A 12438-nucleotide genomic window follows, 5' to 3' on the forward strand; every position below is an offset into this window, starting at 1 on the left:
TTTAAATGTAAATTAGAAAAATATCTTATGAGTTGCCAGACCTAACGCGTTGCAAATATTTAATGGAATGTGTTCCACTGTATTTATTTTCATTTTTTTTTGTTTCTTATTTTTATTATCTAAATCGTGTTTATTTATCACTTATAGCCAATATGTATCCCACTGTGTTGTTTTTTTTTATTAATCTATTTTTTTGTGTACATTATATTCAATTGTTGGTTTCTGGTTTAATTATGTAAATCCTACTTAATTGTAATCTAATACTAATATGTATACTCATGTGTTTATTTTTATTTTTACTGTGTACATTTTTTTTATTGAATTATCGGCTTCTGTTTTTATGTGATTCGTATTTGATTCTAACAACAGTAATATGTAGGGGAGAGAGGGGATACAGTGGACATGGGGATACAATGGACATACGCAAATTTCCTTCTATATGACCTTCCATGTTGGCATCAATGACCAGAGATATTCATTTGTTCATATCTTATGAAAGTACAGTGTTTTTGACCAGAAGTACAAAGAAGATTTTCGAACAGCAGCATTTTCCAGTTTTTCGTAGTTTTGATGTAAATCTTGAGGTAAGTGCTATTCTCTATTAAATAGTTTCTTTTCAAATCATAGTGCAAGTTATAACGTTGTATATTTGTGGATATATGAGAATTCATTTCATGTATAATACTTTAGTGAGGTTGAAATCCTTTGTGAAAGAAAAGGAAAAAAGTACCAAACCAGAACATGGGGATATATTGGACAGTGATGTCCAATGTATCCCCTTAAATTAATATTCTTTTTTATATTTTTTAAATATGTCATCAACTATTTACTTTATTTGTCTGCAGATGCCTCGAGTCTACACAAGAAAAACAGATCGTGAGTTTTCTGAGGCGGATATTAAAGCAGCAGTTGATGATGTATTACATAATAATATAACTCTGCGAGCTTCTGCAGAACAGCATGGTGTCAAAAAATCCTGCTTGACAATGTATGTGAAGAAATCAAGGGAGGTTGGGTTTGATTCAATGAATTTCAAGTCCAATTTTAAGAATCGTCAAGTAATTCCAGATCACATGGAAGAAGCTCTTGCTGATTATTTGTTGTCATGTTCAGCTATGTTTTATGGGCTGACACCAAAACAAACAAGACGATTGGCTTTCGAATATGCTAAAAAGAATGAACTGATGACAATACCTGCATCTTGGGAAGCAAATAAGGAGGCTGGTTTGGATTGGTTCTCAGCATTTTTGAAAAGACACCCAGTACTCTCAATCAGAACACCAGAAGCTACAAGTCTATCCAGAATGCAGGCATTCAATAGAGTAAGAGTGGGCCAGTTCTTTGATAAGTTGGAACATTGTGCTGCAGAGACATAAATTCATGCCGCATCAGATTTTCAATGCAGACGAGACTGGCTTGAACACTATACCACCTGTGATAAAAGTAATCGCAAAAAAGGTGAAAAACAGGTAGGACAAGTGACTTCCAGGGAGCGGGGTGAACTTATGACACAAGTTGGTATCATTTGCGCAAATGGGAATGTCATACCTCCTGTGTGGATATTCCCCCGCGTTCGCTTTGACAAAGCACGCATAACGCCTGGTGCACCTACAGGGGCTTTGGGTCTTGTCCACAAGTCAGGTTGGATGACAGCGGAAAATTTCTTGAACGTTTTGATATTTTTTAAAGAAAATGTACGGTGTTCAAATGGAAATCCGGTGTTGCTGATCATGGATAATCATGAGTCCCACCTGAGTGTAGAAGACCTAGATTATTGCAAGGGAAATGGCATTACCATCTTGACCCTCCCACCACACACATCCAATAAGCTCCAGCCCCTGGACCGCTGCGTGTTTGGTCCTTTCAAGAAATTCTTCAATGGAGCAGTTAACGCCTGGCACCTTAGTCATCCAAATGAAAGTGTGACAACCTTTGAATTACCACGAATGAGTGCAACTGCATGGGACAGAGCAGCAATCCCAGAAAACATTAAATCGGGATTTAAATCTTGTGGAATTTCTCCATTTGACCGAAATATATTCTCCGATGAACACTTCTTGTCGTCTGTAGTATCAGATCGCCCACCTCCAGTGCTTTTGAACCATCAAAGTTCTCCAGGATCAATTGCAGAAGAACAAGCAGGATCTAAAGTAGAAGATGCTATAATTACTTCAGTTGTCAGCTCTAGAACATTAGAAACTCCAACATCTTCGACAACTGAAAATGCATATGTCAGTCCTGAAGAAGTAAGGCCCTTTACAAAAGCACCACCTCGCAAATTGTCCTGTCGTGGGCGAAAAAGGGGTCGTTGTATGATAGCAACAGATTCTCCAGAAGAAAATGAGATCGCAGAACGGAAGTGTAAAAACTCAAAGGGAAAACAGGCAGAGAAGAGGAGAGTTCGTCAGAGGTCTTCATCATCTTTAGAGGAAGTTGGTGAGAATACCTCTGACTCAGATCAAGACTCACATGAAAATGAAGTTGAACCCATTTACTCCCTACATTCTGGCGATTTTGTAATTGTCAGAGTCAATGGCAAAACACTTCAAGAAATTATGTAGCCCAAATTGTTAATTGAGCAGTGGATGGATATGATGTGACATTTTTCAAACGTCAGATCGCTTCTAATCGGTTCATTGAAACTGATGAGCCAGTATCATTTGTGTCATACGAGGAGACTGTGCTGAAGTTACCTGAACCTATCAAAGACAACAAAAAGCGTTTAGAAAATATGACCTATTTTTAACTTTGATTTCATGCCATTTTGTATCCAATAATGTATTGTATTGATTGTACATATGTGAATTTAGTTGCAGTTTGTTAGCATTATTGTATTTGAAATTTAGAGAACATGTATGAACATTTTTTTTCTGTACACAAAATATTTTGATTTCTGTCCAATGTATCCCCATATCTTGGGATACTCTGGACAAAGTGTATTTCTTCAAATGTATTCAAATGATGATTGCAGTTTTACTGATATGAAAATGATTTAAATTTTTAATGACAGCCAGATGTCCAACAAATCAAAACCAGGTGGAAAGAATCTTTTTAATTAATAAGCTTAGTGCACAAAAAATAAATAAAATAAACTGTCCACTGTATCCCCTCGCTCCCCTATTTCACTATGTCTATTTTTATTTTATGAGGTAAATTTTATGTAACTACCTCTTTTGATCTCATTATGTACCCAAATTGTATCAGTATGTAATTACTTAATTCCGATCCAGTTTTATGTTCAACTGTGTAAGCAAGTTTTAATCCTGGTTGAGTGTAAGAGAAGGCCTTACGGCCTTAACTCTGCCAGGTTAAATAAAGCCATTATTATTATTATTATTATTATTATTATTATTATTATTATTATTATTATTAAATAAACTTTTCAAAGGTGAGCAAAATGGGTGGGAGGAATTTTATAAATATGTGAAGAGACAACGCAAGGAGAACTGTTCGAGCCTCCCTCTAAAAAATGACCTCAATCAACGTATTGTACAGGACAAGAAAAAGCAGAAAAGCTAAATTCCTATTATACCACTGTTTTTGGAATGAGGGCAATAATATCTAACTTAGCTTCTGTGGAAAATACGGGTCAGTTTTCTATCAAGCCTATGGACATAAGGAGAAGGATCTCTAAATTGAAAACTCATAAATCAGTAGAACCTGATGATATCCCCGGAGACATGTTAAAATCATGAAGCCATGATTCCCTATCTAGTGCGTATATTTGAAATATCAATAAACAATGACACTGTTCTGCTGTGTCATTTATTTTCCGGCACCTGTGTTTTCAGTATTGATTTTTTCCCTTTCCCCATTTCCTTGACTAGCTTGTTTTATTTTCTAACTTCTTTCATTTTCGCCATTTTCTGTCTAACTTCTTTCTCGACATCTAGTCAGATCATTCGATTAGCGGTTCGGCTTTTTCATTGGTGGGTCTTGTTCCCTTAGCCTACTTGTTTATTGGTGTATTTGATTTGAAATTTTTCTGTTACGTCAGACCTTCCGGCTGGCCGGACTGAGAGTGAGGAGTGGTCAGCCATGGGCGCTTGAGCGAGCAAGTCAGAACTGAGTCTGCGATGGGCGCTCGGGGGAGCAAGTCGCAGTGAGTCAGCGATGGGTGCTTGAGAAAGCGAGTCGAATAGTCAGTGACTGATGGGTGCTTGAGGCAGCGACTTTGCGGGAGGTGATCGAAGCAGCCAGTTGGTGTTTAGAGACAGCATGGCCTGTCTGATACAACGACCTGGAGTAGTAACTTCGATATGGGCAGGCGGGGCCTAGTCCAGAGAATTTGAAGTTGACTGGAGTACCGTGTGACACAAGGGCATTTGACCTGGCCGGGTCTGAGCGACTATACGCGGAAGGAACTTGCATGGTGGCCTGGTCAGCAAATACCAGCTAAGACTGATCCGGAAACTGCCCTGCTTGTGGGAACATATTGGATTCAGGAATTTGTGAGATTTTTCGATTTGGTTAATATACCTTTTCTAAATTTAATTTCCTTTGTTTTCTAAGATTTATTTCTTTAGAAGTCTCTGCTGACATTCGCTAGTGTCAGGTCAGAAGTACCCTATTTGATTCTATTTGCTCCTGTTTGTATTACGTTCTAGTGTGTGTCAGCTGACAGCTGGATTGAGGCTTACTTGTATTTCATATGAAATTTTGTTGAAAGCTGTTAGACTTACTTGCCATTTGTAATGGCGAATGTCAGTGAATTTGGTATTAGTTTGGCAAGCCAGTTTCCGGTATGTTAGAAGTCTGTTAGTCTATTGATATCTCCCGTTTTCGGCTACATTAGTCTATTATCTATTGTTTTTTGTTGCTCCATTTCTGCTCTTTTATTCACTTATATTTAAATCAGGTTTTTATATTTGCATAATATCTATATATACCATATATTTACATTTCTTGTTGTTTTTTGATATAGTTTATTTGTTATTACCTGTTTCACCAATAAATTTGTCAGGTAAATATTTAAATTATAAGTTGTTATTTCATGTCCCGCTCACCCACTCAGATGATCAGCTTTATCTTACAGTTTACGGCGGGGAAAGCCAGAAGGGCCCCGTCACACTGCAAGATTGGAAAGATGCAATAGTGGTGCCAATTTATAAGGCAAGGTCCACCATATGAGGCTATCAAGTGCAAAACTCGCCTTATCAAAAAAAAAAAAAAGTTACATATGGGATGTTGTTTATTTTTTACTTTAGTAGGTTATTTTATGATGCTTTATTAACAGCTTAGGTTATTTAGCGTCTGAATGAGATGAAGGTGATAATGCCAGTGAAATGAGTCCAGGGTCCAGCACCAAAAGTTACCCCGCAAAAAACCTCATCCAGGTAACTTCCCCTGATCAGGAATCGAACCCGGGCCACCTGGTTTTGCGGCCAGATGCGCTAACCTGGGATGTTGTACTTCTTGCAGCTCTGTATCTACTGATATAGTCGGTTTGTGAAAATCTTATCAAATTCCTGTCCCATAGAGCTCAGAAACTATATCAAATGCAAAACTGTCCATATCCATAACAGTTTTTCCTGTTTTCTGACAAATCACTTTACCTGGATAAGGTGAGTTTTTCACTTGATAACCTCACATTTTTCTCAAAAGTACAACATCCCTCTTAAACAATGATCTGTCATTGATTTGCTGTTTGGCAGTAGAGGTTCTATTACAAAATTCACATGGAATTATTGATTATGTAATGTCTATTCTTAGAAATATTATCAAGGATTCTCTTCAAATATTACATCATCTCTATTTCAATTAATTTACTTATATTTGCATTCAACAATTCGACCTTTTTTTTATGTTTCAAATATCACATTACATTGTACATGTTTATTGTATTCAAGACCATTCTGGTCACTCAAATTCTTTGAGCTGATATCTTTAATGAATAAATAAAATACAAAGCTACAAAAATTATTATTTATCATGATGGTTGAAACATATATTTTCTAAATAATTAATCGCAGTAGGGCTATTGTAACCTAGTATTAATTTGTGATCAATATAGAATGCTGTATGATATAAACTCCTGACTATTCCTCTTTATACGCTGCAACGCTCACTCATGCCACAGTGCTCACAAAGTCCAATCTGTTAAGACAGAAGTTCATAATCTTGTCTGTGTTCTTGATATAGCTGTTTTACAATATGAAGTAAAATGAGGAAACAAATTAGAATACTATCAGAAACCTCTTATACTGTTCACCAAATACCTTAACAGTTTTATAAAGCCATATGGATAGAAGGCTCAATTTTCTTTCGCTTTTTTGCCTGGAAACAAAATGCATACAGTCATACATGAATCAAGCCACAAAAAGTTCTTATGACCTGCTTAACTGTGAGAGTGTACAACGTCCATTATACTCTGATCATTACACAGTTCTGCCAATTTAGAGAATCCCTTCAAAGAAGAGCATGTAATTAAAGAAATTGACTAGCATTAATTAAGCATTTCAATACTGCAAGCTTACACAATTTAAACAATGTGTCCTTATTTTCTTCGAATTGTTCTTCTGTATGAGAAACTATCAATAAGATATATACAGGAGCCACTCTTAACACAGACATTCACATCTACATAGTTAAAAAAAAAAACAATCGTGGACAGAACATTCAATGTCCACTAAAATTAAACTATTTAAAAACGAGTACCAGTGCTTCAGGGCTGAGAGACAATCAGAGGAGCATATAGCAAGGAAATATTAAGATATGTGCACCATTAGAGTAGAAAATGTGCTGAAACAATAAAAAAGCTTGGATGTAGAACACAAGTTACACATACGATTTGTCCTTCACTACTGTTCTAATGCTTACTCAAATATAGTTATGGCACCCCCTTCTGAGCACGTTGGTCATTCTACTGAAAAGGCACATTTTACTGTCACAATAACGTTTGACAGTAAATAACTTTAAACAGTCATGGCCGGTTTCACCAAGCTTCTTTAACTCAGCACCAACGACTTGTCAACAAATGGATCGTTTAATTTTAACGGAATCTTTAAAAGTTGACTGTTTCACCAAGCCTCGTATCTTTAAAATTAACAGGCGTTTACTAATGAGGGGATTTTGTACTTGTATCTTGCATGTTTTGTTTTTCATACGACCATGGCTTCGAAATCGCGAATTTCATTGGTTACATATGATCATGGCTGACTTTGTTTGGCATGAGGAAACAATCATAGGCAAATGGGTAAGAGGCTGTAATTTTAGGAACATCTTCCTAAATACAGTATATTGTCATACCGCAATTAAAAAAAAAAATAAAAAACAGCTGCTTCCAAATGTAAATAATAGGAATGTAAGGCAGTTAAATTGTAGCTGCTAAAGGAAATCTGAGAAAATTTAGCAGACTGTAAGGTCGACAGCTTAAAAATTGATACCACAATTAATTATATACAAAGCATTCTAAGCAGTTATATTAGGCCTAAATTTAGGACGGGAAATCGCCTCTTCCATAAATTGCATACTACTTTTCCACTGTATTTCATGTAGATTTATTAGTACCCTGTAACAATTTTGCCATGCTTGTGTGGCAGGATTCAGGAGAGGTGTCATTAAATTGGATTTTAAGGGGTATCCATTGTCTCCTAAAAGAAAATCTCTTTGCACCCTTTTCATTTAAAAGGCATCCTCCTTTGGAATGTTGTGCTATCCGTGTAGACCGTAACATTATCTTAAACCGAGAAGAATCTGTGGAGAGGCGTTAAGTGGGCGATTCCTATCTGTCGTATTCTAACCTATTACAATTTCAATGAGGTAGTTCTGAGGTAGAAGTGAAAATCGTTGAACTTATAAGGGATTTTTTTGTGGTAATGCAGTTGATCGTATATGCAAGGCATAACAAAAACCTAAACTAATCAAACTAACCTGTCACAGATTCGTATGTGCAAGGTGTATGAGCAGAGTACGAAGGAAACTACCTCAGCGCTAGTTTAGCCACAATTTTTCTATGCGGAGCGTTACATAGGCCTATGAAATTGTTTGAATATTGAAGGAAAAATAGGATCTTCTATTGCAGAATCTTTTGGCTATATTACTGCCAGGATATACGATTGGAACATGTACACAATCTATGTTGTCTATTACACATAAAATTTAGCTATAAGCTTATTAAGCCTATAGAAATAATGACTATTGAAATGTTGATAGTACGTCTGATAATTTATTCACATATCTAGACAATACAGCTTTTGATACCCCGTTCATATAATCAATTACTATTTCAAAACTTCCCGCAACATTATTTTAAAACGAGAAGAATCTGTTGAAGAGGCGTTAAGTGGGTGATTTCTATCTGTCGTATTCTAACCTATACAATATACCGGTATTCAGTTTCTTGTAGAATCATTCTTACTACTTATTTCCTTAATGTGTAGCTTTCGTGGATTTCTTTATCACTTAAATCTCCAAAATGATTATTCCGAGTGTTATTACAACATATAAGTTCGTCGTTATGTTGAAGTTCTAAATAAAGAACTTCATCATCGAATAATTACGTCCGCCATGTTGTTGACTTCTTAACGCATCGTTACTGTTTTAACGCGACGAATAGGTCCTAATAAATTAACGATGAATTTAAAGATGCGTTAGCAATAATGATACTTGGTGAAACACAAAAACTGACTAACGTGTCATTAAATTATTTAACGAGACGTTATAATGATAACGAAGGTTGATGAAATCGGCCATCAGTCTTTATACTAAAATTAAGAGTATAAAGTAGGTGAACATACAGTACATATAGGCCTATAGTTCAAATTGTAAAAAATAATTTTATTTCCTACAATTAAATATTGTAAAAAAAAAAAAGCGAATGTCACATCTGTTACAACCCTCAAACAGATTAACACAAAAGGTTGTAAATCAAAACACAACTAAATTATAAACCAAAACTGCATTATTTGAGATGTAAATACATCAACGTAGGCCTGAAAACTTGAAGTAAGTGATATCAAAACAATGAGTTTTACAACAGATGAAATACTTGTCACAAGAATTTCAGTCACATCGATGGACAAATCTATTACTTTATAAAAACACCACTAAAAAGCAGACAAGTGACTATTCGACACCTTGGTTATTACCAGCCAGCCATATTGTATTGGAAGCATATTGCTTTTGTTGTTTGATATACAGAGTGATTCATAAATACCTGTAAAAACTTTGTGGGTGTAATGTAGAGGTAAAAATAAAACTAAAATGTTCTGTACAACTTTTCCCGCAAATCATTACTTCCAGAGTTATGATGTATAGTGCCATATCTTGCCAGATATCAAAAACATGGGCCAGTAAAGCCTTCGGCTGTGTCATGTTCGTATACATAGTGACTGTGATAGATGTTTCTTATTCGTACACCCCACTACAATGATTCCGACCTGATAAGACTTTGTTTATTGTACGTATGTTTAGTTGTATGGCACTGTTGCAGTTCCTACAGTCACAATGTCCAGTAGGACACATTCATTTTGTCATTAGTTCAGTAGGCTTCAGTTGTGTACAGTAAGCTAGATCATGAAACACCAGTTACTTGGCCAGCTAGATCACCAGACTTCTACCTTTAGGGTCATCAGAAGGCACTCATTTATGCCACTCAAATTCTGAACATAGCATAACTACAGCAGTGACATCAAAATAGCTATGAAACCGTTTGGAATGAATTGAACGAGGTCTGTAAAATTCTAAGATCAATACATACGTATGTACAGTACGTGCATTACACATCCAAAGGCTTTATTGGTCCATGTTTTTGATACCTAGCAAGATAGGACATTTTGCATCTTAACTCTGAAAGTAAGGATTTGCGGGAAAAGTTGTATAGGACATTTTAGTTTTAGCTCTACATTACACCCACAAAGTTTTTTACAGGGATTTATAAATCACCCTGTATACTGGAGAGATAACTTCTATTGATGTAGGCTGCTAGATTTCAAATTATATGTACTTTTGAAATATAGTACAGAACATAATTACTAAAAAATTATAATGTATAAAATTACATAATATGAAATACAACCCCAACTCGGGTGCTGAATAATACTATACTGAACATAACATTGATCAGAAAGAAAGCAAGTGCTATTTTGTATGGCAGACCACCACATGCGCTAATCTTCATTTCATACAAGAAGATATCACACGTCAATAAATGCACATGTCTGAATGTCTAACTATTGGCTGTAGGAAAAGAACCTGTTTATGGTGCCTACAACTTGACATTGATTAGTTCCCTGTCAGAAACCACAAACTGTTACACTATTTTCGAAGTGTTAACGGAAAATTTGTTGTTTTTCTAACACGAAAAGAAAATACAATATATGAAGCAGTTGAAAAACTAATAAAGACTATCGCATAAATGTAATTTCTGTGGTGTTTGGTCAAACATGAAAACTCCAAAAAAACTGTTTTGAGATACAAGCATTTCTATTTTCACTTTTTCTTTAAAAATCAAAATACTAATTTACACACAAATGTGAATGAAAATAACATAGATTTAGGGCACTTACGGCATCATTTAATTATATACACATACTCATGCTTTAATATAGCTTCTAAGTAGGTGTAGATAGCAGGAAATAGCCAGTTTTGGAGTTATCATGTTCTGACCAAACACCACAGATTTTTGGCTGGAGTTGATAACAGAGCATTGTCAATGAGGCATGATAAAATGACAAAGAGATTGTGTAATTTATCTATGGCTGCATCACCATCGAAAATCCTAAGCCAAACACAGAGATAGGAAAGGCGGTCACTCAATCAATTTCTGTTACAGTTTGCTCCTTGTACCATATTAAAATAGTGTGTCTGTGCTATATTAAATGTCCCACAACATATGTATAGTGACAGTGTAGCCTAAAATGGCTGAGCCAGTTGCTGGTAATTCAAGATTCAAACATCATAAGAAAAAGTTCGTTATCTGATGTGGATGTTTCACAATGCAAGTACATTCTAGTAAAAATACTGCATGCATTCGATGCTTTATGTTAAGTTCTTAGTTTAAAATAATTATCTGTTATGTCATGTCATCTGTCACTGCTCTAAAAGTGTCGCTATATGCCTAATTTTCTGGCGTGAAAATAGAATCAATCAGCTATTGGGGTGCAGAAGGATTGTACATTATGTTTGTTAACATATGGAGTCTTCTTGTATGGAATGACGATATGCTCAGTGATTGTGCTTCTATTTACTATAACTTTACTGTCTTCCCAACACAATTTCAGACTCCTTTTTATAGAAACTGTTACTAAGTGGTAATAAATATCAACTTTATTAATCTATTCACTTTGTAAGTGGACATTTTATATGAAGAATTCCTTTTACAGATTTCATGCACCAAGATGAGATACTCCAAATTTTATTAGTTCCTTACTTTCTCCCCTACACCATTATTTTATAATCTATTAAGCTTGTTCTTGAGCTTCAAACGAGTTGAAGACTAATAATTATTATCTGCAACTTGCGGGCAGTTTTGTTATGAAGGCTATATTATGTGCAACAAGATCATGAAATGCTTCGATACAACACGTGTGCATTTACGAAAATGTGATTCAGTGTCCTCAGTATGCTGCACATTGCCAACATCAACACGGTTTCAAATAAAACTCCGAATATAGGCCTATCCATGCTGAATCTTGAATCTGATTGAAATGTAATGAAGGTTTCAATATGTCAAGAGCAGACACAAGTGTACACAATCTGAAAATCAAATAATTCTGAGAAGCATGCATTACTCACCTCACTGCAAAACCCTCTATTGTTATAGTCACTGCGTCGCACCGACCTGCAAAGGAACACATTTAACAGTTACTAGAATGCATTTACTTCAGGATTCATCATCATCTTCAACAAGTATTAGACCTCTCGAATGGCCTGTTACGTCTCCTCACAATTGATCTCGCCATCTCTTTCTAGGTCTTCCCAGCGATCTTCTTCCTCTAGGCATGTACTGTAGAGCAGCTTTTGTTATGCGTGTTTCAGGCATTCGGTCTACATGTCGTATCCAGTTAGTTCTATTGTTAATCATCTCGATTAAACTTTCCATTTTTAACTCCTTCCTTATATCTTCATTTCTCTTCTTATCTATCAAGGTGTAACCTGCCACATATCTTAAGAACTTCATTTCGCTGGCTACAATTCTATGTTCTTGATCTTTTCTTAATGTCCAACTCTCACTGCCATAAAGGAATGCTGGTAGAACCATAACTTTGTAAAATTTTAATAAAGTTTCCTTCCTCACTGTTCTGCCCAATGTTAGTCGTATAGTTCCGCAAAAATGATTAAAAGCATTGATTTTAGTTTCAATCTCTGAGTTTGCCTTGTAAGTCACATTGCAGCCTAAATATTTAAATGTATTTACTTGTTGTACAACTATATTATTTAATTCAATTTTCACCCATAATGGTTATCCTACAAATGCCATAGTTTTTGTTTTTTCTG

The 12438-nt window shown here is 35.5% G+C and overlaps 1 protein-coding gene and 1 long non-coding RNA gene across 2 annotated transcripts; one reads left to right on the forward strand and one right to left on the reverse strand.

Annotated features, from left to right (window-relative positions):
- The first annotated feature begins 212 nt into the window (after positions 1-212).
- LOC138703400 (uncharacterized) lies at positions 213-3117 on the forward strand. Its single transcript, XM_069831229.1, has 2 exons — positions 213-584; positions 846-3117. The coding sequence occupies exon 2, from the start codon at positions 1506-1508 to the stop codon at positions 2559-2561; it is 1056 nt and encodes a 351-aa protein (XP_069687330.1). The 5' UTR covers positions 213-584; positions 846-1505; the 3' UTR covers positions 2562-3117.
- Positions 3118-6257: 3140 nt separating this feature from the next.
- LOC138703402 (uncharacterized) lies at positions 6258-11793 on the reverse strand. The gene is made up of 2 exons (XR_011333151.1): positions 11737-11793; positions 6258-6741 (listed from the first exon to the last, which is right to left on the reverse strand). It is a non-coding gene; the product is annotated as an uncharacterized lncRNA (long non-coding RNA).
- Positions 11794-12438: the final 645 nt, after the last annotated feature.

The sequence above is a fragment of the Periplaneta americana genome, chromosome 7, assembly GCF_040183065.1.
Source record: "Periplaneta americana isolate PAMFEO1 chromosome 7, P.americana_PAMFEO1_priV1, whole genome shotgun sequence".
NCBI lineage: Eukaryota > Metazoa > Arthropoda > Insecta > Blattodea > Blattidae > Periplaneta > Periplaneta americana.

Excerpts from the sequence above, each read along its gene's own strand:
- LOC138703400 (XM_069831229.1), top strand. The coding sequence starts at position 1,506 with ATGACACAAGTTGGTATCATTTGCGCAAATGGGAATGTCATACCTCCT.